This window comes from Euwallacea similis, chromosome 8, assembly GCF_039881205.1.
Source record: "Euwallacea similis isolate ESF13 chromosome 8, ESF131.1, whole genome shotgun sequence".
NCBI lineage: Eukaryota > Metazoa > Arthropoda > Insecta > Coleoptera > Curculionidae > Euwallacea > Euwallacea similis.
The window spans coordinates 5,160,892-5,185,322 of NC_089616.1; the positions used below are offsets into that span (position 1 = coordinate 5,160,892).

Genomic DNA, 24,431 nt, shown 5'->3' on the forward strand with positions numbered 1-24,431 from the left:
AATTTATTTTAAAATATCTTTTGAAACAAAATCAGAAAACAGTAAAAAATAAATCACGAAAAATCAGTTTTTCTCAAATAACTTCGAATTTATTCGGAACTTTTCAAATTTGAAGACATGATTTTGCAGAACACAGAAAGGAGCAACTTTTCTGTAATTTAATCACCTCCCTATTTCTCATGGTTTACAAGATCTGTGTAGAGCACTCTTATCTGGGACAGTCTGTATAAAATGTTAAAGTGATTTTAATATTTTCTACTTCGAATGCAGTTGCTTATATTTTTTTATTATCAGCATAAGGAACTGCCCCTTTTTTCATACAGTTTGCTTCGAAATTCTCATTTTCTGTAATTAAAAAAATTCATTTCATGTATTGGTTGAGCTTGCGATATAAGTAACAATTTTCTACGATTTTTTAGCAAATATTTTACCTCTTTTTCCTATAGTTTTCCAACGAAAAAAATCCTCCTCGCATGATAAATTTCCCTCAAAAAATCTCATTTGATACATTTCTCCAACACTCTTCTACGTCCTAGTATCTAATATTCGAGCATACTACAAAAGGCAATATTTCCAGGTCTGGTTTTAGCCATTTTTTACCCTGAATAGAATATGTGAAATTCCGAACGATGGCGCACAGTCCGCCCGCATTAAATCTTCAGGAGGGCCTCACAACCCATCTGGAATTAACCCACATTATATTATTTATAGTGCAAACTGTCGAAATTCTAGAATTAGGCCGCGTTCACGAGAATTAACATCAAACAGTTAATTCAACCGTAGGCAGATTTATCCGAGGCGTCCACACATCCGGAAAGCACGATTACAGTCAAGAGATTAGCGCACGTTTCGCTAATCAAAAGGATGTTATTTTTGTGCCTTTGAAGGAGAATCGATGGAAAAATTGAGGGGGAGAAACACCAGCCATGGTAAAGCCGATGGGTTATTAAACAAAGCCGTAAGCCTATTTACAGATCAGCGTTCGCCGATGTATGTCAATGTTAATAATTGAACTGGCTCAGACCCCTAGAGATAACTTAATCTTCTGCCAATATGCTTGCAAGAGAGTACTATGGGCTAATTAATCCCATAAGTTGGCTAATCCGCTTGTCAACAAACTGAACACCCCCATATTTGCCGAAAATAGTGTTTTTTTTTTTTAAGTAAATATTGTCGAAACGAAACCAAAGTTCACCGTTATCTCAAATGACACATTTACCTGTAAAGTGATAACGAGAAAATCATTTATCGGTGATTTCTATGAATAGATAATGAAATAAGTGTATTCGGATCAGTATCGTCCTGTGTATTACGAGCATGTCGGTAACTGGGAAATTTCTCTTGGACAGAAATGAGAATTTTTACGAACATCTCATCGCTCTAGGTAACCTCTAATCCACAGCCGAAGGGCTTTATTAAGTTCTGTTGTTGTTTAATTAAAGGAATTCCTGAGGACCGGGCCAAAAGTGTGAACAAATTGAAACCGGTGCTGGAAATATTGATCGAAGGGAAAGAAGTGACTTTCACAAGCTACAGCGGGGAGTTTCATCACAAAACCGTGTTGCTTTTGGACGAACTTGTAGATGAGACTATCGCCATTGACTATCAACTAAGGGTAATACATAATACTACAATATAAAAATTTATTTTCAATAAGTTTTTCTTTTCCAAACGACCATCAGAGCATAGTAAGGAAAATCGACGATCACACACTGGAAATCGAATCTACGGGCACGACGCTCGACAGAGGGATCAGACGATACGAATTTTCAGATAAAAGCCTGATTATGGTGAGGTTAATGCAATTATCTGTGCTTTTAAAAGCCCTGATGTAATAATTAATTTCATTCATCAAGGGACGTGCAAATTTTAGTTAACGTTCAATTATTGAACCCAAAAGTGTTGGTAGACAAAGTCTAAAACACTATCTAAAAATCGATAATGATAACGGTCACGTCACTGAATCATCTCATTTTCGGTTTAACCATTTAAGCAAAGAAGTATTGTCTCTTTAAATCGTAGAAACTTACTTTTAAATGAAAAAATCAAGGTAGTCCTTGTTCTTTTTTTTTGTTAATTTCGAACGTAGTTGGCAATATTTTTCCATTGCCTCTATAGTAGTCCCTTGTTTTGCAAAGCTATAATACATTTAAAATCGCAATTCGGACTACTTTTCATGGCAAAAAAATATGTAATTTCATCAAATTTTAGAAATATTAACTGCTACTCTAAATCAATGATTTGTCAAGAGTTGCTTCTCCTTAGTTACCACTCTCTTGTAATTAAGATTTCCTTTTTAGATCATTCAAAACAACAACCAAAACATACCAGTGGCGAAACGGTATTACTCCAGAATATCATCGAATCTTTGAAGAACCATCTTTAACATGCAAATTAATTTATTTTAATCAAATTCTTCTTTTAATTAAGCGACAGTTTTAGTGGTATTTCAAGCGGCCCAAGCTCACCCTCAAAAGAGGCGAATAAGAAGGATAATAATGCGGACTATTTCAATAATTGGAAAGACAAAGAAACAATAAACCGCAATACAAGGAAAATCAAAAACCGTATCGATTTTATTAACGCGATTACGACGATCCACGGAAATCAGCCATGAAATATTGCCGACGAATCATAATAATAACCCCGGCATAAATCACATACCTTATTCAGGTAAAAAGGGGGGATTCGCAACGTGGTCCATTGGCTTTCTGCGTCTGGTGTCGGTCTGGACGGTGCGTGGAACGAAGACGCCCGATCCAGAGGCGTCGCGACGCTCTGCCAGCATCCCCGTGCGCGCTATCTCGCTCCAGTCCAAAGTGGGCACCGGAATAGAGCGGTTTACGTTTTTCCGATCCCGAGTTACCTTCCCTTTTCTCCGTAAGCCCACTTACCTGAGTAACGCGCACCTAGTGAACTCGGCTTGAGCTCAAGTTTTTGCGAATTGTGGAGGCGAAAAGAGCGTTTTTTCGTACGTTTAAGGCCGGTTTTAGAAAGTTTATTTTCGGAAAGAGCGTACACACGTTCGGGCAAAAATAATTCTACGACAACTTCGTTGGTAAGTATATGTACTATATACTTTTGTTCGGTATTTTATTGCCGCGGGTGACTCACGAAACGCACTTTCATGCCAGGCTGACAATTGGTTTGAGCAAGACAGATGCGTATTTATAAACCACGGTTGCGGTTTCTAATTGACTTTTCAAATGTCGCTTAATTAAATCAAATCGTGCTCAAAGTGCAAGCAGAGTTCGTTAGAGATTTTGCGCGATTGCATTTTCAGGGCTTCGTCTGGGGTCAATATAGCAGAACTCATACCTCTCAATTACGGTGAAAATATTATAGAAAAAGCCATTTTTCATATATTCACATTACCCATAGAGAAGATTTATATTAAAATAGCTCGAAAAATAATTGGAAAAATCCGGGAAATTAGCAAAACTAGAACCAAAATCATATATCTATCTCTCTTTGATACATGAGAAATCACGTAAGTCTATATTTGATTCCACTCGCACACAATATTTTCAAACGTACTAACTAAACACCTCAAAACGGGGATTTTGTTTGATGATAAAAATGCCCAATTTTGTCATCTATAGCAAGAAAAAATGGATATTTCGGGAACTCATGAAGTAAATGCCTTATGTACGTCATTTTGGTTAGGTCAAGTAAGTGTGTTCTCAAAGCGAGTTTATTTTTAATTAAACAAAACCAGATTTTGCTTGTACCCGTGTTTGTAACTGTTTAAAGAGACAAATTTAATTTCACCATTCTAACTGAAAAAGCTACTTAAATTCGCATTTTTTTAAAGATAATTGCGAGTTATTCAAGTAATACTCTTACCTCTTTTTTATGCCTTGTTATTCCTTCGGCTGCAACTTCTCTTCCTCGTGTTTGTCACCTTCTCACAAAAGTGAATCCATACCCTTCAAAGCCCTAGTCCTTACATCCTATTGCACTTTCTATCATTAGAACATGTTCTAATGACAGAGAGCACGTGTGGAGACCTTGTCCTAATAGCAGTGAAGGAGGAACATCACCTTTGTCTGTAGGTCTGGCCCGCTGCACCGAATTCATGTGCCTATAAAGGATTATAAGAATGAGAATTATAAGGAATTAATAGATGTTTAAGAAACGCCTAAACTAAAGGGAAAATTTATGATATAAGAATGACGGGCACCGCTTGACTGCTGATTTTATTACATAGGGAATAACTTGAACTAACTCAAAGAATTGTTCGTAAAATTCTAAAAACATTTTTTTTTAATTAAGTGACATTGTATCTTCTCCCTTTGAAATAATCCCCATGGAACTCTCTGTATTTGAAACACCCTACGCTAGAGTCCGTTGGACGGATTGCAATATATCTTTTAATTTCCGAGAAAGGGGAGGAATCAGATTTTTGTCGCCTTTTTAATCTCAAATACAGATATCTCGGGATTTCAAGAAGCGATTGACTTTAAAAAAATACCTCCAATTAACCCAAAATGATCTCTGAAAGTTTCAAAAGCTATTAATACAAATAAAGCCCCACATACTCTCAGTCCACATTCTGGACAGAGCTCCTAATTGTAATAAATGTGTTAGCTGGGCCTGGGCACACACGGTAAACGAACTTTTAAATGAAACCGACCAAAAAGAATAGTCCTGTCCTTACACCCTTCACGTAACTCGTTATTACGTTTGAAAATTCCCTCCTGCGAGAAGGTAAATGGCATTTTTTGGGTTTTACGAGACCCTTTAGAAAGCCCTTACCCTTATCCAAGATAAGGAGATTTAAAGCAGTCGGTAAATCGTTTTAAAGGTTAATTTTTAAACAAATTAAAGTAACAACGTTAAAAGAGCATGAATCATTGCTGAGGAACATTTTGTTATTCTCAAAATTACTCAACTTTTTCTAGGAAAAAAATTCCGGAAGTATTTACATAATTCTAAATTCTGGAACGTCCCTTGTGTCACTGCGTTCGAAATTTCACTTTTCGGCAAAAAAAACTAATTTTTACAGTACTTCTTGACCGATATTTTTGAATTTATTCCCTTTAATTCTAACTGAAGGGCATAAAGCGACTATGAGGGCGCACTGAAACAGTGTTGTTATTAGATTAAGTTGGTTGAAGTAGTCGGGTCTGTTAGAAATGCATTAATTAGCGCCATAACGTTGTTACCGGAAAGTTCTAATGCTCTAAACTTATAAAAGGCCTTATCAGGTGTCGGTATATTAAACGTAAAACATGTCGATTCCTTCCTCCCAACCGACGACATTGAATGCGACAAAAGGCCATTCAGACTTCAATTTAACTGAAATTCATTATCCAGCTACTTATCGCGTTTACACTTAGCTTCATTCCGAGATATTGTGCTCCTTGTCAGCTGCAAGGACAATGTGCGCTATATTCAGCGCCATTTAAACCGAATGTTGAATCAAGAGGAAACTCATTGTGACTCATGTTAAGATTTGAGAATAATTCTAAGTTTGCTTGGAAATAAAATTTTCCGATATTCCGGGCATTTTCTATACATAAAATCCGTGAAAAATGATCCCTTGCCTTGCCGAGCACACATACACGTTGAATAAAACGCCTGTTCAGATTTAAGGGTACAAAAGGTGCGCTTTATTCGAACGAGAACAAAATGTAACTCTATTGTGTACCGGTTTTCTATTGTGTTTTATGGCTAATCTAATAAGCGCTTGCAAATAATACCTTCAAATATATTTCCCGTTAAAGGGGCAAAATATGCATCTGGAAAGCACATCACAAATGGCAATGTGTATATAAGACACTGTAGGAGGCACTCCAGGTGAGCCTGGAAAGCGAAACGTTTCCTTTTGTCTTGTTTGAGGAAGTTCTCCAGAACGGACGAAAGACAATGTCTTACATTCCAGGAATGCCGGAAATATTTCTTTAATTAAGCTTTTAATTGCATCAACTGCATTAAGTGTGAGTAAAATTAATTTAAGAATTCGTGGATGAAAATTGCCTCAAAAAGTACCCAAAATTAATCGTCTCTAGAAGCCCTATAAGCCTACAAAACTACTTTCTATCGAGCATAAACAAAAACCGTCACGTAACATAAAATGGCCATGCGCCAAAACAAACATACACAAGCAAAAGTTAAACACGTAATGGAAGATCCGTCTAATTTTCTCCCTTAATCCCCAAACTGAGTGTTGCAAATTTAATTTAATGCCACCTGTAGGAGGCGAATGTGGCAAACTTTGATGGAGTTTTGTTTGTTCACTTTTCCATTTGTGCATCGTCTCCAGATGTTTGTTCTCCAATGAAGATTAGTGAGGTATCAATATTTTTTTGATACATTTAAGCAAACACTTGCTTTAATACTAAAATGCCCAAGAAATCATAGGGAAATTTTACATTTTATCCTCCCACATTTATCAGAACTAAATTCAATTTCATGGAAGGAACTCTGACATTCTTACCAGGGTTATTACATCCATTTTCGAGATTTCGTAATGCAGGTCGGAATTCAATCACTCCTGGCAAAGCCCTTTTAGGCATTTTTCATCGCTTCCATGGAAGATGAAAATAGTTTTTATTCATCCGACAACGTTGCATTTTGACGATTTCAAAAATGTATTGGCAAAAAAATGCGAATCCCAGCCAATCAATTGGCAGAAATTAGACAGTATTCATGTTTACCCGCCATTCGTAGCGCCCTCAGCATTAGTTTAGAAATAAATTCTAAGCGCTGTGTTGCCATTTTTTCTTTCTAGCTAATCCCTGTTGTTAAACATGTAAGTATAGTAATTTTCGCCCCATCTTAAGCCCTGAATAATTCGAGTAGGTTGGCGAAACCGCAGCAGAAAGTTACCTACTTACTTATTCTAATCTAATTAAGGTAAATCCTTTGGATATTAACATAGTTAGAATAACAAAATACGCAAAGCCGCTTACGCTTAAACTTTAAAATAGACTGTAAATTGAAAAGTTTAATGGGTTATATTGCGAAGTTTGTGCCATTTCGCTTAACAAATCGTAAAGAAAAACAGTGCAATAATAGTGCAAAAATTGGTGGTTTATAACACCGTAAAGGCGGGAAAGCCACTTTTTATATAATACATAAAAACTTGACCCTATGGTGAAATATCAACAATATTGCGCAAAACATGTCGATGATAATTTAATTTATTTGGTTTATTTGCTGCGGCATCCGCGCCCTAACAACCGTGATCAAAATCATATAAAAATGCAAATTTTTGAAAAACCTATTCGGCCGAATGAACGCGTTTTAAATGGGAAACGACTTTTTAAACGCATATTACTGGAACGAAACATGTTTATTTACCTGTTAGTAATAAGCGAAAGCTTTGCATATTAATTTTTTTAAATTTGCGCAAAACCCTAAAGCCTCAGTTATCTTACCCCCATTATAAGACATTAAGGTGTTCGAAAACTGAGTAAGAAGAAGATACAATTCCCCAATTCTGTAAAAATTGCCCTAAAAATCGCCGCTGCTCGGACCTGATTAGTGCAAGATTTACGGATTTTATGTAAGATTTTTTGGCGCGACAAAATTTTAAAATCACTAAAGTACCTGGGTCGTGATTTTAGGCCATTTATTACATAGATTAGTAGCCCAAATCGATTGACAAATTGGGATACATTCGATAGATTTCTGCAACCCTATCAAGCACACAAAATGGAAATTCCTAATATAAACTCTTTCGCGAAATGACGTGTAGTCTCAATTTTCTCACCCCTCCTAATTGATTTATTTGACGTCTAAGGTCGAACAAATTCGGACTAAAATTGACGGTGATTTATACACAAGGAAAAAAAGGAACTTCATCCCTTAAGCCTCGCCCTTGTGCACTCAATACTATCAAAACTTTACAATATAATACACGTTCGGAACTTTCAAGAGGGATTTGTTTTGCAATTGAAAAAGTTTGTGTCCCGGAGAGTTGTCTTGAGAGAACCCACCTAGTTTTGAAACTTATCTTAAAATAACGAATCAATTATTCCAATAAAACTGAAAGAGAAGAGCGGCGAAGGGCGACTGTTTTATTACGTGAGAAACGACTTTCGAAATTTAAAAAGTTCTCGTGGAAAAGTGCTCTTAATTCACTGTTAAACGAATTTAGTATTAAAATTAAATTAGATTCCGGGAGTTCACTTAACGAACCTGTAATTTGCAGTCAAGTTTTTCGATTAAGAGTTGCCATGATGGAAATGTTTGCTTTCGCTACTATTTCAACCTGGAAAACACATGCATACACAATTCAATTGCAGGTATGCACAGCTAATTTCCCTGAGGGAAAACGGAAAAATCATTAATTAATACTTGCATATTTTCGCTAATGGCCGTCCATTAAAATTTCGCATCAATTATAGAGCTTGAAGTTTTAATTAACTGAACACTGCCAGTTTGAAATGAAATCCTGACAATACGACCATATGTCCGATTAAAAAAATCCTTCACTGAAAAATGAATTTTTGATTAATTTCTCAATAATGAATTTCTCGTCGAGTCTCTAATATCTTTCAGGTGTGCTCTAGCAATTTCAAAGAGAAATGACATATATAGAAACCGAACTTTCAAGCATCAGAGGGGGAAGGGGGCGCTTATATTAATCAATTCGATATTTAATTGAGAAAGTTTTCAGAGAACTGGGTAAGAGATACTATTCAGTATGTCTCGCTATAATTAGTTGATTGGATGAGTCAAGACGGTAATGACTATTTATAGCAGTCAATAGCTCGATTTTGATTAAACAAGTTTCGATATCTTCCAATAATTATTAAAGGAAAAGTTACGAGTTTATGATGAATTTTGAATTGAAAGGCTCATTCTTATATCGACGGAGTTCCCTTTGAAGATGCAGATACACAGATATTGAATAACCGTCTTCAAGAACCATCTACTCCAATGCCTTTTACTGGGATTTGTAGACTGAAATTCCCTATCTAATTCTTAAAATTGACGACTCAATTTGGGAATAAACAGGGGCATACTCGACGTGATTTTCATGCAGTGTGCTCGACAGGTAAATAACAACTTTGAATTTAGTTAAAATTCTAAATTCAATTAGCGAATCGGCAGACACATTGAAGTGAACATATCAAGTTGCAAACCGAATAAGCAAATGAATTTTTGAAAAAAAAAATTAATCAGAATTTGAGAAAAGTCTGATAATGTTGCTCTTTTACTGAAAAGGATCCAAATGACTTAGACGTAAGTCATCCGTACAAAGTACGTGTATAGAAGAAGATAGCGGTCTTACAAAAAACCGTTGCAGAGTTACCGTTTTCGCTTATCGCCGTAGTATCTGATGGAAATATTATGAGACGAAATCGGCAGATCTCATGATTTTTACAATTTTCACAAACGGAAATTGAATACATCCCTGCATAAAAATGATCTGAAAGCAAATTGCTCCATTCGAAATCGAACATCAGATAAACCCGGTTATCAAGTGCTCTAATAAGATTAAGCCGTTAACTCAATTTGAAATGTCTTTCCTGGAACGGGATTTCCAGATCTACGGCCAATAATTCGAAATGAAAATTGGCACGTTCCCGCTCATCTTTAAAAGGCAGATAAAGCAGGTTCGTCTCTCGAAAATATTAGTTTTAGTAAATGGATTCGTTATCCGATGATAGGGCCCTTATACAGGGCCCATTTCTTCTATTAAAATTTGTATCTGCCCTTCCAGGGAGATTTATATTGCGGTTATGGCAAACAGGCTTGACATTTCATCATTCCATTAATCGACACTGTGCTCGCACCCCATTCAACTGAGCAGGAGCACAAAGGGCCATTATGTCCCATTTTATTGAAATCCATTCGCAGAGACTTATCAGTACACTCTGCCAGCTACATATTCTAGCGCCGACAAAGACAATAATGGATGCTACATTCATTTAGCTCAGCTATTTAAGAGCTGACTTGCTGACGAGCCAAATGGGCTTGTGCGTTTGGCATCGGTTCAGGAATGCTGTAATTCCTGGTTAAACGCTTAATAATTAAAATGAATTAAGAAAGAAAAAAAACTTGTTCAGATTCTAAAACATCCAAATCCCAGCTCGTTATTTCCTTTTATCGTGTCTTCCATCATGTAAAGACAGTTTTTCCTCTAAAACAATTCGGAGTTTCTCTGGATCCGTAATCGGATCCATATCCAACTTCGCCATTAAAATATGCAAGGTCTCTTCGTTAACTGGAGGAGAGACCCTATTATTTCGCGGTATGCATATCGGGTTGCTCGAAGTAGAAAAAGGTCAGGTAAAAGTACCAGAGGAAAAAACTTGGAACGTAGTTATGAATTTATAATGACGGGCGATTTTTTTACGAAAAATACTACGTCTCCTGTTTCAAAGCGAAATTAAAAGCTAATTTAACTCTGGCGGCATTTATTCCGAGCTGGCAATCCGGAATAGTCCAACAAAACGAGTTGAACTATTTAAACTGTTAACTAAATAATTTCTTGGCCGTTAAATCGGCTAAGAACGTCGATTTTCGAGTTATTTTCAGTTGACATTGTTATCTCGGAAATGTTCCAGATGAATGGCCTGGCAGTTAATGGAGAAAAACCCTCTTCGACCCTCTCGTTTCCTTTTTATTGTTTCATTTAAATTTTTTTCTTCGAAATTCCCTTATTATAGAACCGAATCTTATTAGCCTAGAATCCAGGAAGAGTGTTTACAAAAATTACCATAATCCCTCTTATGGGCCACAAATTCGGGATTTTAACTGTCAGCAATTTCGATTAAGAGAGCCAATTTGCATATCTTCATTTTCCACCAAATTGAGCATACATTCTGCATTATCTCTTTAATATGTAAGTATATGCGAAAATGAACGGGAATTTTATTAACGTTTGACAACGCTGTCCGCCTGACAAGAAAGCTTGAAATGACATAAAGTAAATATTGAAACAAGGACACTTGTTGAGACTTCAATTCCAAATTTATAGGATTTATATGAAATTTTAAAGTGTTCTTTTTATTGCACAGTGTCCCATGAAAAAAAATCGAGCTTCAGGACATCAGCTTATCGAAAGGTGGCAATTACACAAAGCGGGAAAAACTGCCAATAATCTGAATAAAATGTCGGTTAACGTGTTCCTGCCGAAAAAGAAAAATCTTCGACTGACGAAGGTCTGACAGAGTGAAAACTCGAAAAACTATTTCGCTCGGGATAAAGTAATTGAATGGAATTTCGAAAGCTTTCTACCATGCATTTATTTTATGTCGAACACGACTTTCAGCTTTTCCATGTATGTATTAAGGCAGTTAAACATAAAATGTATGAAGTCTCCACCCATATACCGAGTGTTCCACCTGAAAAGAAATCAACATCTTCATTATTTTTTGACCGTTTAGTGAACAGACGCATTTCAGGAGATTTTGCTTTCACCTCGAACTAAATCAAAATTTGCCTGGAAGAAACAGTTCTCCTCACAACCCTTGAAAAGGAAAAGCTAAAACGTATTTAGTTACTTAAACCTGATCAAAGTATAATCCTAATGCAACATTTAAAATAATTTCTATTATCAAAAACAAAGGTCGCAAAAACTGGACTCGTTAAATATAGAACTCGCAATGAAGTTAATTAATTTCGAATGTTTCTGCCCGGGCCCGAAAAGGAAAAATGGAAAATATGCATTTCATGTAGAGTATCCAATATTGAATTGTGCCAATTCGCCGCATTAGATCGATAATCATATTGGTTCGTTTCGCTGAAGTTTTGCAAAGTTAATATTAGCGAGTACAGGTACCGATACTTCAAGAGTATATTTTTTTTCTTTTATTCTCTTTGGTAGTAAGGTCTCACACACAACCGGTTGTTGTTAGAGCGGTGAAATTGCACACTATCCTCAGTTAAAATTGTCTGAGAATAACACTCACTCTTTACTATGGGTACGGACGAAAACTCTTGCTAACATTTCAATAACGAATCTTTTACTCATTATTTTACTGCCACTATTTTGTCTAGCTTTATTTTGTTTCGCCCTATTTTGTTACGCTCTATTTTGCTTTGCTTTATTTTTCTTACTTTTTATTTTCCTACACTTCAATTTTCTACGCTTTTAAAAGTACTACACTTAAAAATGAACAAATAAACCCCTTATGTATACAGGGTGGCGCACCTCACCTCCCGTCTATAGCTCGGTTATCATTGACAGTAGGATTTCGATATTTTGTATACTTTACCTGTGTCTTAGGACGTACTCCAGGAAAATATTTCTAATTATACAGGGTGTCCCAAAAAAGTGTGACGATACCGAACTTTTTTTTTAATGGAATACCCTTTTTTTTCATATTTAAATGCTTTCTATGATTGTCTACATATTCCTAAAATTTTGTTGAGATCGGTTAAATATCAGCGAAAAAAATTAAAAACTGAAAAAAATTACATTTGCGCCTCTAGCTTGAAAAAATAATAAAAAATAGAGATAATGTCTATGTAAAGAAACTACTCAAGATGCTTATTAAGCATGGTTTAATAGTTTTATTAAAAAAGTTTCGATGATCGATATTGTACAGGGTCTCCAAAATTTAGCGTCACATTTTTCCAACTTCAAAGTGTTTTATTTTTCTTATTTTAAATTGGGACCCCCGTATATTTTAATTTAGTTCGATGCAGAATTCAAAAACAAATATTTTTCGAATTGCATGTCTGTCGCAATTCTTAACACTTCGAGAATTATTCGCGGAAAACCATTCCAATAGTAATTAAATTGATTAAAAAACTACGGTTGCTATGACAAACGAATTATTTATAGGACTTATTTTATAATTACAATTATCTTACAACCATTACACATATAAAGTATGTGTTCGAAATTTTTTTTCGAATTTGTTCAAAGCCACCTTCGATTTTTTTATGAATTGCAGAAGGTTACAAGACCTTCCATAGTCATCTTAATTTGTGTCTTCAACAGAACGGAGGACATTTCGAACACATACTTTATATGTGTAATGGTTGTAAGATAATTGTAATTATAAAATAAGTCCTATAAATAATTCGTTTGTCATAGCAACCGTAGTTTTTTAATCAATTTAATTACTATTGGAATGGTTTTCCGCGAACAACTCTTGAAGTGTTGGGAATTGCGACAGACATGTAATTCGAAAAATGTTTGTTTTTGAATTCTGCATCGAACTAAATTAAAATATACGGGAGTCCCAATTTAAAATAAGAAAAATAAAACACTTAGAAGTTTGAAAAATGTGACGCTAAGTTTTGGAGACCCTGTACAATATCGATCATCGAAATTTTTTAAATATAACTATTAAACCATGCTTAATAAGCATCTTGAGTAGTTTCTTTACATAGACATTATCTCTATTTTTTATTATTTTTTCAAGCTAGAGGGGCAAATGTAATTTTTTTCAGTTTTTAATTTTTTTCGCTGATATTATTTAACCGATCTCAACAAAATTTTAGGAATATGTAGACAATCATAGAAAGCATTTAAATATGAAAAAAAAAGGGTATTCCATTAAAAAAAAAGAAGTTCGGTATCGTCACACTTTTTTGGGACACCCTGTATAATTAGAAATATTTTCCTGAAGTACTTCCTAAGACACAGGTAAAGTATACAAAATATCGAAATCCTACTGTCAATGATAACCGAGCTATAGGAGACGGGAGGTGAAGTGCGCCACCCTGTACATAGTAGAATTACATCATAATCTCCTACGAAAAATGCTGTGATAATAGGTAATATTGGAGGATTTTAATTACGTTAAATTTCTTCGCTGTAAGAAAAGCTCACTCGCGAAATTCGGCCATCTTCGCTATTAAATAATTCAGAGGGCACCTTTATCTTCCCTTCGAGTTTTAAATAAATCCGAGAAGAGTTTTGCCCACTTCTCGATATCAGTGGATATTTATAACGACTGGCCTCTTATCATCCACTTTGGATTAAACAATTTTAATTCGAAAACTTCCCCACAGCACCAAGCTGTCAGTCAGGTGAACAGTTCGATATCGCAAGAACTGTAACCGAAATAAATTGCCGACATATGCGACCGGCAGAAGGTTTCCGTTCGATACTCTCGCAATCTCGCCTCGTCTCGACTCGAGTTTCCCCTCAAACTGAAATTGACAATGATACATTTATGCTCCTCAAACATTTATGTTTTAAAAGTGTATTTGGTACTTTGGGATGGAGTTTCTCTCGTATGAGCGCGATGGAACTTTCCAAGTGACAGATCTAGGACGTCCCACGATGCCACGTATTGTTTCCAATATGGCTAAAGTCATTATGTCTGTCTGTCCAGACTCTTTGGAATGCCAAAGTTAAGTTATATATATGACAGTGATGGCACACAATACGCAGGACGTCCTCTATTAATTTTTTTTTGTTTTATTGTCACACCAACTAAGATTTACTAACATCATTGATAAAATATGGATAAATTTTTGCTCGCACGCATTTTTTACAACTCAAGCATTTTTCTGGTTTCTGATTCAACTACAAACAATAATTCGAAACTCTGTCGAGGAGAGACAAAGTTTCTTTAACAATACAAAATATATAATAAATAATGCAGCCGACGTAGAAAGGATCCCGCGACATTTGATGGGAAACAAGACAATCCCGAGAGCTGTCTAATGCTCGGGTGTTTGTCACTCGGCCTGTCAAGCCAAAACCCACAAACGCCACCCCGCACGAAATAATACATCGAAATGCGATAAAGGCGGTAAATAGAATTTCCGGCCCGATCATTCGACGTCGATTTTGCGGGAAAACTCCTCGGATTTAAACGCAATCCGCAACAGTATTTTCCATATACATATTGCCTCGAATTTGTCCTGCAGCTACCAATATCTGGGTTATAAATAACCAAAAATCGATATTATTACCCTTCTCTACATTATTATTATTATTATTATTATTATTATTATTATCATTATTATTATTAGTATTACACTATTATTATTATATTATTATTATTATTATTATTATTATTATTATTATTATCAATTTACATCGATACCTATGTACCCAGTGTGATAATATTTTGCTTCCTAAGTGTCCAAAGAACTCACAATAATAATAATTAGACACTTTTCTGTACCTCACTAATTCGAACAATGAGCACCTGTTTTAGAGGTACTTGCAAATTAATTAAACCGGCGGCATTACGTAAATATTTGGCAGCATTAATTTAAATGAATATTTCCACTGTTGCCATGGCAGAAATAGCTCTTTGATGTAAAATTGGAAACCTCGATAATGTTACATAACAATGTGGTTCATTTATTAAAATTTCTAATAAAAATCGGGAACAATAAAGCGCACATTATCAGAAATCAATAATCGAGATGTTTTGTAGTTAAAAAATGAATTAAAGGAAGACAGATATTGATAAATTTTGCGTTGTCAGACAGGCGATATGAAGCTAATCTATAAAGATATTTTCTCAGATCTTTTTGTAGCTATATCCCTACTGAATTCCCCTGTAATAAAATGAAAAGCGAAAATGGCAACCCTGTATTAGTCTTTTATCGAGCCGCTATCTGCCACTATAGATAACAGTATACAGTCAATACGTCACACTTACGTCATTTTGAACTCATTTGACAAATGGATGGAGCTGTCAAACGTTATTAAAATTTTTGAAAATTCTTGTTCTATCTCACTCGTTTTAAACTGCAACGAACAGTTAATAAACTTAATTGCGTATTTGATAATTTTCCGCAGGCACATTAGATTATTTTAAAAGTTAAGTTAAATGGATTTGAAAGTAGCTTTGTATTGCCTTGATTTGGTTAATCTTTGGTAAAGGTTTTTGGCGTTTTTAGAACGGTTTTCGAACTTTTTTATCTGATGGAGTTATTTATTGTGATGGGAAGGCTCAGAAAAATCACTAATATACAGGGTTCCTCAATAAATGGGAGTTTTTAACACGACTCTTGAAGTTTTTAAACCTAAGTCACATACAACATATCTCTAATACGTGTATAACTCCGCGGTCGATTGTTGGTAAAATTCAAGTTTGCTCCTGACAAGAACTGACTAAACTTGAAAACAAGAAATCCTTGCCCCGGAATATAATGCAAGCCTTCAGTATTCCCGGAAAGTTTTCCTCGGTCAAGTTATTTTAAACGTACATCGCGCCTACCTAAGTTTTCGGGACAGCCCGAATATAGGAAGTTTATAATGTGCAGGTAAATCGCAACTTGCCCATTTGGAACTTTGTTCCGATTAATGTCCAAAAACCAAGAAAGCAATTTTAGCTCTGGCAAATATGAAGACAAACGCTTCTTTATTGTGGAATGACTAGAAGACATTTTCATCTCTTGAATAAAGAAAATACGTCACAAAGAGACATTCCCAGACGTCTCAAGGTTTGGATAAATTTACACGACTGGGGGAATTTTTATGGGGATTAAGAGCAAACGTTATGGTGTCAAATATCCAGAGGATTGAAGTCACCGGGGACTTGCAACGTTGCTGAAAACTGAGCGTGAGTATTCTCTCAAAGAATATACAGTTTATTTTTTGACATCTATTACCAAATACTAAACATGTAAGTCCCTAAAACATTAAAAATCGTTGACACCGTGACTTTAACGTCATGTAGGAATATACATTTATAATTATTATTATTACTAATCAATATTTTCAGTTTTTTACGATTTGATTTGTTCTGAAGATCTTGATGCCGCGAAAGGTTAATTATTCATTGCCGTTTCAGGGACCTAAATAAAACTTGAAAGTGTTGACATAAATTTAATCCGCAGAAACTCTTTACGGAGTAAATAAAGGTCTTGGTAAAAAATCCGAAGTCGGCAAAGTTTAGCCGTTATGGAAACTTTTCCAATTTGAATAAAACTGAGCATTTACTGGGGCATCCACTTTAGCCTGCGTAGCCGAAATTGAATAATTTATAAATATGTTCTATACGTTTGAAGCCGACTGATTTTTTTTTTCTTCCATTTTATTTGGTAATAACGCTTCGTACGCAAGAAGGGGTTATTGGAGCGGTGCAATAGCACATTATTCTCAGTTAGAACTGACTGAAATTAACATTCGCTCTTTATTAAGAACTCGGACGACAACCGTTTTTACTGTTTCGGTGACACAAAAAAAGGAAACATGAAAATTAACAATTTTATAAAATGTATGGAAGGTGAATGTCTCAAATATGGAAAAACTCTTAAATTCCCCCGCTCAATCGTTGAGGAATATGATAAATACGGTAATACCAAGTATAATGTAGATGTGAATGTGATGTGAATGTTCCTGAAATCATTTAAATATAATATATTTTCAGTTATTCTATTTAACCAAGTTAATGTACTACAATTAGGATTAGGTTTTCCAATAGAATTTTTGAAGGAAATATACATCAGTGTTTAATTAAATCTAAATTCCGGCAATTAGCGCTTTCAATGTTTCGAAGGACGCATCTAATGAGCAGCTTTCGAGACTTTATCGCAGTACAGGATCCACTCGGTGGAATTTCTGACTTAGCGGATTAATTCCAGATTTACCCTCTTCAGCAGTCGATTCCGCATCTCCCGTTTATCATGCTAATTAAAACGGGACTGTCCGAATGAGAGAGTTTCTGCAGTTTTGTGTGCTGTTGACTTATTTTTCGATTTTCGTTTTCATTCAGAGAATTCAACCCAAATATCCGTAAATTCTCAACCCTCATCACTCTGTATATAGATATTTCCTTTCAGCCATTCCAAGACGGTGTCTCCAAGCGGAATTGTCTTGTTTGTCTAGTACAGCAAACTAAAAATATATATGTAATTAAATAAGGAATTTACGGAGGATTTTCTTTAACCCTTCGTTGAAGTCAACTTTTGTAGCTTAATCCTGATTTAATTGAATGTCCGCGTATCAAACGTACTAAAAAGGTAAAATCTCCCGACTCAGCTCGAACAAACCTTAGAAAAACATCTGATAATTAAAAACCAACTACAAAAGGGGGTTAAAACAACGTTACTGGCAGGAAATAAATTAGTTTCCACTTGTCTTGCTTGTTCGGTTGTTGTTCCATTTTGTTAAATTCCATTTTGGATACTCGTCTGAAACGCAATGAATCCTGAATTTGACGGGAATAACTTAAGGGGGCACAAAACCCGAACATAGTGCAGACAAATTGCCAGATTTTAAGACTTCGCTTTGCCCGATGGCTGATGTTGTTTCATTAGTCTCGCTAATTATTTTCTATTGTCTGCCTGTTAATTATAAGGCTTCAAGATTATCAGTATTTTAAATTACATTCGCAAAATTTAATTTGCTATAATGCCCTTGTGGAATAACAGTCTCTTTGTTCTTGCCGTAGTATTCTTCCAGGGTTAGTTCCAGGTAATTCTGTTGCGATTTTAATGGGTTTGACGCAATTTTAAAACTTTGGAGCATCGTATTGTTCCCAAGCTCATTTCACATTGTGTTATTGGGTTTCGCAATGTTCAAATGAGTTGTATACGAAAGTTTAGTTTTAGTATTAAGTGATTATGCAATAATAAAGAAAATTCTACAGTAAACAGTGAATACGACTGAGTTTACATTTTGCTCCAAACTCAAAGTAATTAAGCAATGGAATTTTGAGTGAAAAAAAAACTTCACTAATTTGAACAAAGCAAAAAAGGTGTTTTCTTTCAAAAACTGTTACAAACAGGAAATCAGAAAACGTAGTCGGCCATATAAAAGACCTAAAAAGGCGGAAAATACACGGCACTTTCCTAGAGATAATCTCATAACGCCCTGTCGATTTCAGCTAGCTTTAGACTCTTACACGTATATCCCCGGAGATACAAATTCCATTTTGGTCTGACATGACCCTCCTCCATTATTGCACGAACGATTCACTCTCTTTTCCAATCAATCAATTTGTGTTGTTGATGGGGATTTTGTCCGGTTCATAATGCCGCAATTAATCATTTTATTTTATTAGTCGTCGTCGCAATAGGCCACTTAATTAGGATAGGCTATTTTTTGTTTTGCAGAGGAGGTTTGCGAATTAACCAAAAGGGTCAAAAACCGAAACAAAAGGGTAATGCCTTGGTCCGCTGCACCTAATTTTAATTCGAAGTTCGTTGTTTGCGGGTTTAACTGGGTTTTGAGGGGACATAATTGGGTATCCGTTTCAAGGACTCTATATGGAAAACTATTACCGGGGCTTTAGAGATCTCTACACGCCTATATAAGTATTTCGCGTCTCTAAATTGACAAATACATGACGCCGGAAACAAACATGCAAGATAATTCCATTCAAGTATTTGGTTGAATAATTCTTGAACCTTGAAACTTATACGCTATTTGCCATCAGGCTAAACACATGGGAGATTGAAGTGAGCGAAATCTGCGAGCTTGAGAACTCCGCACGTATTTTCACGCTACTGGGATCTCTTCCCCCGGATCAGATCTCCAAAACTAAATCTTCATAACTGAATTTTAACCCGAGTCGGATCTGACGTCGTCCCGTCCCTGGAGCATAATCAATGGGTATCAAGAAGTCGCGCAATCGGAATATAAATGGGGGGCCTTGTTGGTTTTGCTTATTACTATTTAGTCGTTAAGGTGAATTTATTTGGCTGAAGCCATAAAGTCTGCAATTAAATGTTTAAGTTTCAGCGAAGAAGGGTTTAATTATAGCAATTAAAAGCTAAATTCGCTTTTTAATCTTTTTTTAAGAATCAACTATTTGAATTTGTGGACTAAATGATAGACGTCACCAACGTTAATTCATAAAAATGTATCATTCCTGCTTTATTCTGGGGTCATTTCTCTCTACCTCGAATAGATCACAACGTGGGTGCAACTCAAGGAAAACAAGCTTCATTCATATTTTATTGTTCATAAATTAAATATGAGGGCGAACGTGGAGAATAATGGACAGTGATAATAGCGAATGGCTAGAAGTCGGGGGTTTGTTCTGGGGGCTTTATGTTTTGGCTAATGCATTAGTCTCGCTCATTTAAGCAAATTAAGTGAGGGTTTATTTCTATTTTGGCTTTAGACTTTGTTTAGTGTAATGAAATATGTGTCGAAAATTGAAAAAATCGACTTAATTGTTCTCTTTTTCTTCTACCTATTTTTCCTCAGTTTGAGCCATTAATTTTCTTAAGTGGCTCCAACCCTCAAACGATTGAGATCGTTGAACTGCCGTTTTAACCAACTCGATAACAATTACTTGTAAAAGCGCAGAAAGTCGGTTTTACCTCGAAGATGGTTGCATCAAACCTCTGCAATAATTTAATGGCCGAGGGAGGAACGTTACATCGGAGGTGCAATGTCGTTACCGTTTATGGCTTATATTTTTTAGTACTCTTCTGTGTTGCGGGATAATGGGAGCCCTGGGACCTTAATTGCATAGAGTGGCCTATAAATCTAGGACTTTCATATCTTTGAAATATTTCAAAAATTTAAAATATAGTGCTGAAAATGAAATAATAATGAATGGATTATTGTGGCACATTTAATTCAAATCAATCGTACACATTTATAAATACTACAAAGAATTTAGTCGATACATTAACCTCAAAAGGGGGCCGAATGTGAATTAAAATACACTGAATATTCATGAATCGGCAGAAAGGTTTGCTTTGTATTTGGTTGAATTGTTTAAAATATTTTCTGCAAACTTCAGTCCCCATGACACTTCTTTTCAAACGGTTTTACATTATTTATTTTTTGAGCAAAACCATACATATTAATGCGAACCCTGCAGCCCAGAAAAATACCAAAAGCTCTAAAATAAACTAAATGTCTCTAAAACCCTGTTTAGATTTGGTGCGGACATCACAGCTATTAATGCTGATAAAGTTGATTGGCATCATGGTCTAACCGAATGGAAGGGAATAAAGAGGTCTTTGCAATTTATGATTATTAATTATTATGGAAAATTAGTATGTTAATAAAGACTAAGAAGCAATGATGGCTCTTAGAAGATATCTGTTTTATCAATATGTATGTCACTCCTGAAACTACAAACAACGTTTAGAAACGTATTATGTTAATGTAAGATCAATTAACTTCCGTTACGACGTTTTGACGTTTGAGAAGAGGGAGAATGTTGCTGTAGTTGACGATACCCTCGGGCTACATTGAGGTCTACTGAGTTACTAGAGAAAATGAGTGACTAAAATTTGACTTTAAGGTGGTGGCAATGTTATGGTATGGGCTTGGCGATATCGTAATGGCGAGCATACCATTATTGAAAGCAAGATTTAAACCATGTCGAACATGGAGCGCTGCAATGTACATACAATAATGCGGCCTAAAGGCAGAATGTATTCGCGGACATCTGGGGGTATATGTATGAGCCCAACAATATGTTTCGAGACACAAAGGAAATGAAACAATCCGAAACACGTTGATGTCTCAATATATGGGATTTTATTCCCCTTTGTTGATTATTTGTTAGAATTTATTCCTAGCAATTCAATGGTAATATTCCAGGGCAATCTTTATATACGAGATAGTAACACGGGCCTTTGCCAAGATTCTGATGGTATAATGGCCTTACATCCACCTAAAATGGCACTGGGCAGGAAATTGCGCCTGGCAGACAAATGCGGCCAAATGTAATAAGATATGCAAAGGTATCGGCTACATTTACATAGAGCAGCAGCGATCGACGAAGGCAGTTTTGCATTAAAAGAAAATTTCCTCCTTTTAAAGGAGAGGAAAATTAGACTCTCTTATAGCTTTTGAAACCCACACGAGGCTCAAAGGATTTAGTCTTAATATAAAAGTAAATGGCTGGGGATTAGGTGAGGTATTTTGTACTTTGCCCTGGGGTATAATTAGGGAACAGATCGATTCAAAGTTCCATCGACTGAGGCGGAAACACCATTAAACTTTTAGGTGGGAAATATGTTTTGGTTATAAAAAAATGGAAAAAAACAGACAAAACTTAATATGTATTTTTGCCTGGTTTCTCCAAATTAAAGGGTAGCGACTTTCTAATGAAAATACTATTGTTCTACTCCCTTAATATATGCTGCTAATAAATTTCTAATGGGGTTGAAATTCTTTCTATAATCTTTTTAAAAATTCAGTAATTACCTGATACTCAAGGGTCCGCAATTTAGTATAAAAATTTTCCCTTAATAGGTTTTACTAACTCACTTACTCTACGAACTCGTCAATGTTTGATTAGTTCACACTGAAAATATATACACGTGAGTAACCTAAGGTGCCTAACACAGCATCGACTAACAATTATTTCGATAAATTAGTCAGATTAATTAAATTACCGTGTCAATTCTTGAATATACATTACTTTACTATGAAAACCTTTTAAAGCTGAGTAGGCTCGGATTAAGAACAGTCTCACAGTTACTGGTAAATCATTTGAGTAACCTTTTGAAACACCCTATTAAGTTTAAATTAAGCTCTTATGTAGGCACAATTTTGGGCAAAGCATCCCTTAAAGACTTCTAACATTATAGTAATCGTAATACCAGTGTACTGCAAGTGCTTACTAAAGACCTAAATTCTTGAATCCTTATAGAGTAAATCTGGCACTATATTCTGTTTAACAATACCTACTTGAATGTCTTGGGGGACGTATTGAGGTTACTTCACGAGTGAGAAACCAATGGAATATGTCCATTAAGTCGAATTAAGTGCATACTATAACAGTAGTAACAGGTGCCTTTAAGGAGGGCATTAGAAGACACATTTTCAAACAACCTTTCTGGCTTACCTGTTTTTAAATAGCTGCTAAGCTGATGAATTTCTTATCTATTTTTTTATAGTAAAACCTAAATCTACGTGTAAAATAATTTTAAATAAGGAATTTTTAAACCTGAATCACAGGCAATTAAATTTTTAATTGAAATGCTTACCATATTGCTCAATCAATGACAATGGCAACTGTTGTTCCTGATGGAATGTTCGTTAGGGGGTATGTTCAGAAATTGCACGCTTCGTGTGAGTGCTGCCACGATTTCACTCCCAGTGCAGTGTTCGCATTTAAAACCTTTGATAAATAGCATTATTTTCTAAATAATGCGAAGCATTAAATCAAATGAAGTGGTTTTATCAAAGATTTCCCCGAGGAGTAGTAAATCACCAAGGCACTATAACATGGAAAGAAAACGCAAATTCATCCAGCCATCAAGAACACGTGTTTCGTAGCTACAATTCACGCTTTTATTCATTGTCCCAACGACTGGATTGATTATCTCTCACGCTTGACTCCAAATCCAGGAAATCGACTTTGCATAAACCTCCCCTTTAGCAGGAAGTTGGAACGTTTAGGCGTACAAATTGAATAGATAATAATTTTGAGAAGCGATCCACACCGAGGCATACAGAGTTAACTTTGGCATGTTAGCGAGACGGTTTGGATATAAACCGCATTGAGCCATTTACATTTTGATGAGCGCGAAAGTTTCTTTTGTGCGCGCGGCTCGCGTCCCTTTATATCGGGTTTGGCCCTACGGAGAGGTCCCTAATTTCTATCGCCTTCCATGTGGAAACAAGGGTAAATAATGATTATGGCCCTCTTCGTCGAAATTTACTATTTGCAAACGCTTCAAACAGACCCGGTAGCTTCACTTTATTGCTGTGCGCCTCTACTGGAGATTTGCAATTTAATGGTTTGAATAATATTAGAGATTCTCCAATATTGACAAACCATATTCGGCGATTTCAGAATTTTGCCTAATATTGCTTTATGATACGCATATTCGCGTTTAAAATACTGGACATTTTTCTACTTCAATTGCAAGATAAAAACTGCCATTAATCTCAATAATAGGGTAGAGTAAAAGTTTAACACCAATTAAACTTTTACGCAGGTTAGAGATAATGTTTCCTGACAGCCTGAAAACTTCTGCTTCATTATTTATTTATTAGCAAATTTAATTTATCGAGTTTAACTTTGCATTTAGTTTCCACTTAAAAGGGAATAATTGTTGCCTGGGTAAACACCACAGTATTTGATCAGTTTTTCAAAGCTTTGAAAGAATGTCTTTGATGAAATATAATAGGAGTGGAAATATTATTTCATAACTTGGCTTTGAAAAACCATATTGCGTGCAAATTTCTCGTATTCATTGAGTTTCAGATAGTTTACTAGAAAACTATTTAGAGCAGAAAATTACTATCGGAGAGTAATCGGTGAAGGAACATTTTGGCAAATTTTTGCGGAAATTGATAACAATAATACCTGCCTACTTTTATTTTCACCCAAAAACCTCACTCGAAAACACTCATGGAACACCTGTTGCACATTTTCAATTACTTTTACCTTTTTTTACTTATAATATCGAACCGCCTTTCCCATGTCTCAAGGACAAAATAAACAAAAACCAGGAAACTGTTTTTTTAATGTAAGTAAATTTCAAGCAAAATATGCGAAGGGAAATATAGATTTCTTGCAAAAGCTTTTTCTGCTATGGGATCTCGCACAGGTATTCGAGAGAAAAAACAACAGCCTTGATAATGCTGAGATATCGTTCAAATTGAAACATCAAGG

The 24,431-nt window shown here is 35.5% G+C and overlaps 2 protein-coding genes across 2 annotated transcripts in view; both read left to right on the forward strand.

Moving 5' to 3' along the window:
• The first annotated feature begins 1,246 nt into the window (after positions 1 to 1,246).
• On the forward strand, positions 1,247 to 2,571 carry LOC136410293 (fatty acid-binding protein, liver-like). The gene is made up of 4 exons (XM_066392376.1): positions 1,247 to 1,384; positions 1,443 to 1,615; positions 1,683 to 1,790; positions 2,301 to 2,571. The coding sequence occupies exons 1-4, from the start codon at positions 1,318 to 1,320 to the stop codon at positions 2,370 to 2,372; spliced, it is 420 nt and encodes a 139-aa protein (XP_066248473.1). The 5' UTR covers positions 1,247 to 1,317; the 3' UTR covers positions 2,373 to 2,571.
• Positions 2,572 to 2,766: 195 nt separating this feature from the next.
• The window catches only part of mub (poly(rC)-binding protein mub), a 77,183-nt gene continuing 55,518 nt past the window's right edge, over positions 2,767 to 24,431 (forward strand). The window contains exon 1 of the mRNA XM_066392419.1: positions 2,767 to 3,058. The gene's annotated coding sequence lies outside the window, so the exon portion shown is untranslated. The remainder of the gene's footprint in view (positions 3,059 to 24,431) is intronic.

Bases quoted from the DNA above. Each gene is read 5' to 3' on its own strand.
- LOC136410293 (XM_066392376.1), top strand. From the start codon at position 1,318: ATGTCGGTAACTGGGAAATTTCTCTTGGACAGAAATGAGAATTTTTAC. The intron at 1,385-1,442 runs GTAACCTCTAAT...GTTTAATTAAAG, and splicing joins CGAACATCTCATCGCTCTAG to GAATTCCTGAGGACCGGGCC. The intron at 1,791-2,300 runs GTGAGGTTAATG...TTTCCTTTTTAG, and splicing joins CAGATAAAAGCCTGATTATG to ATCATTCAAAACAACAACCA.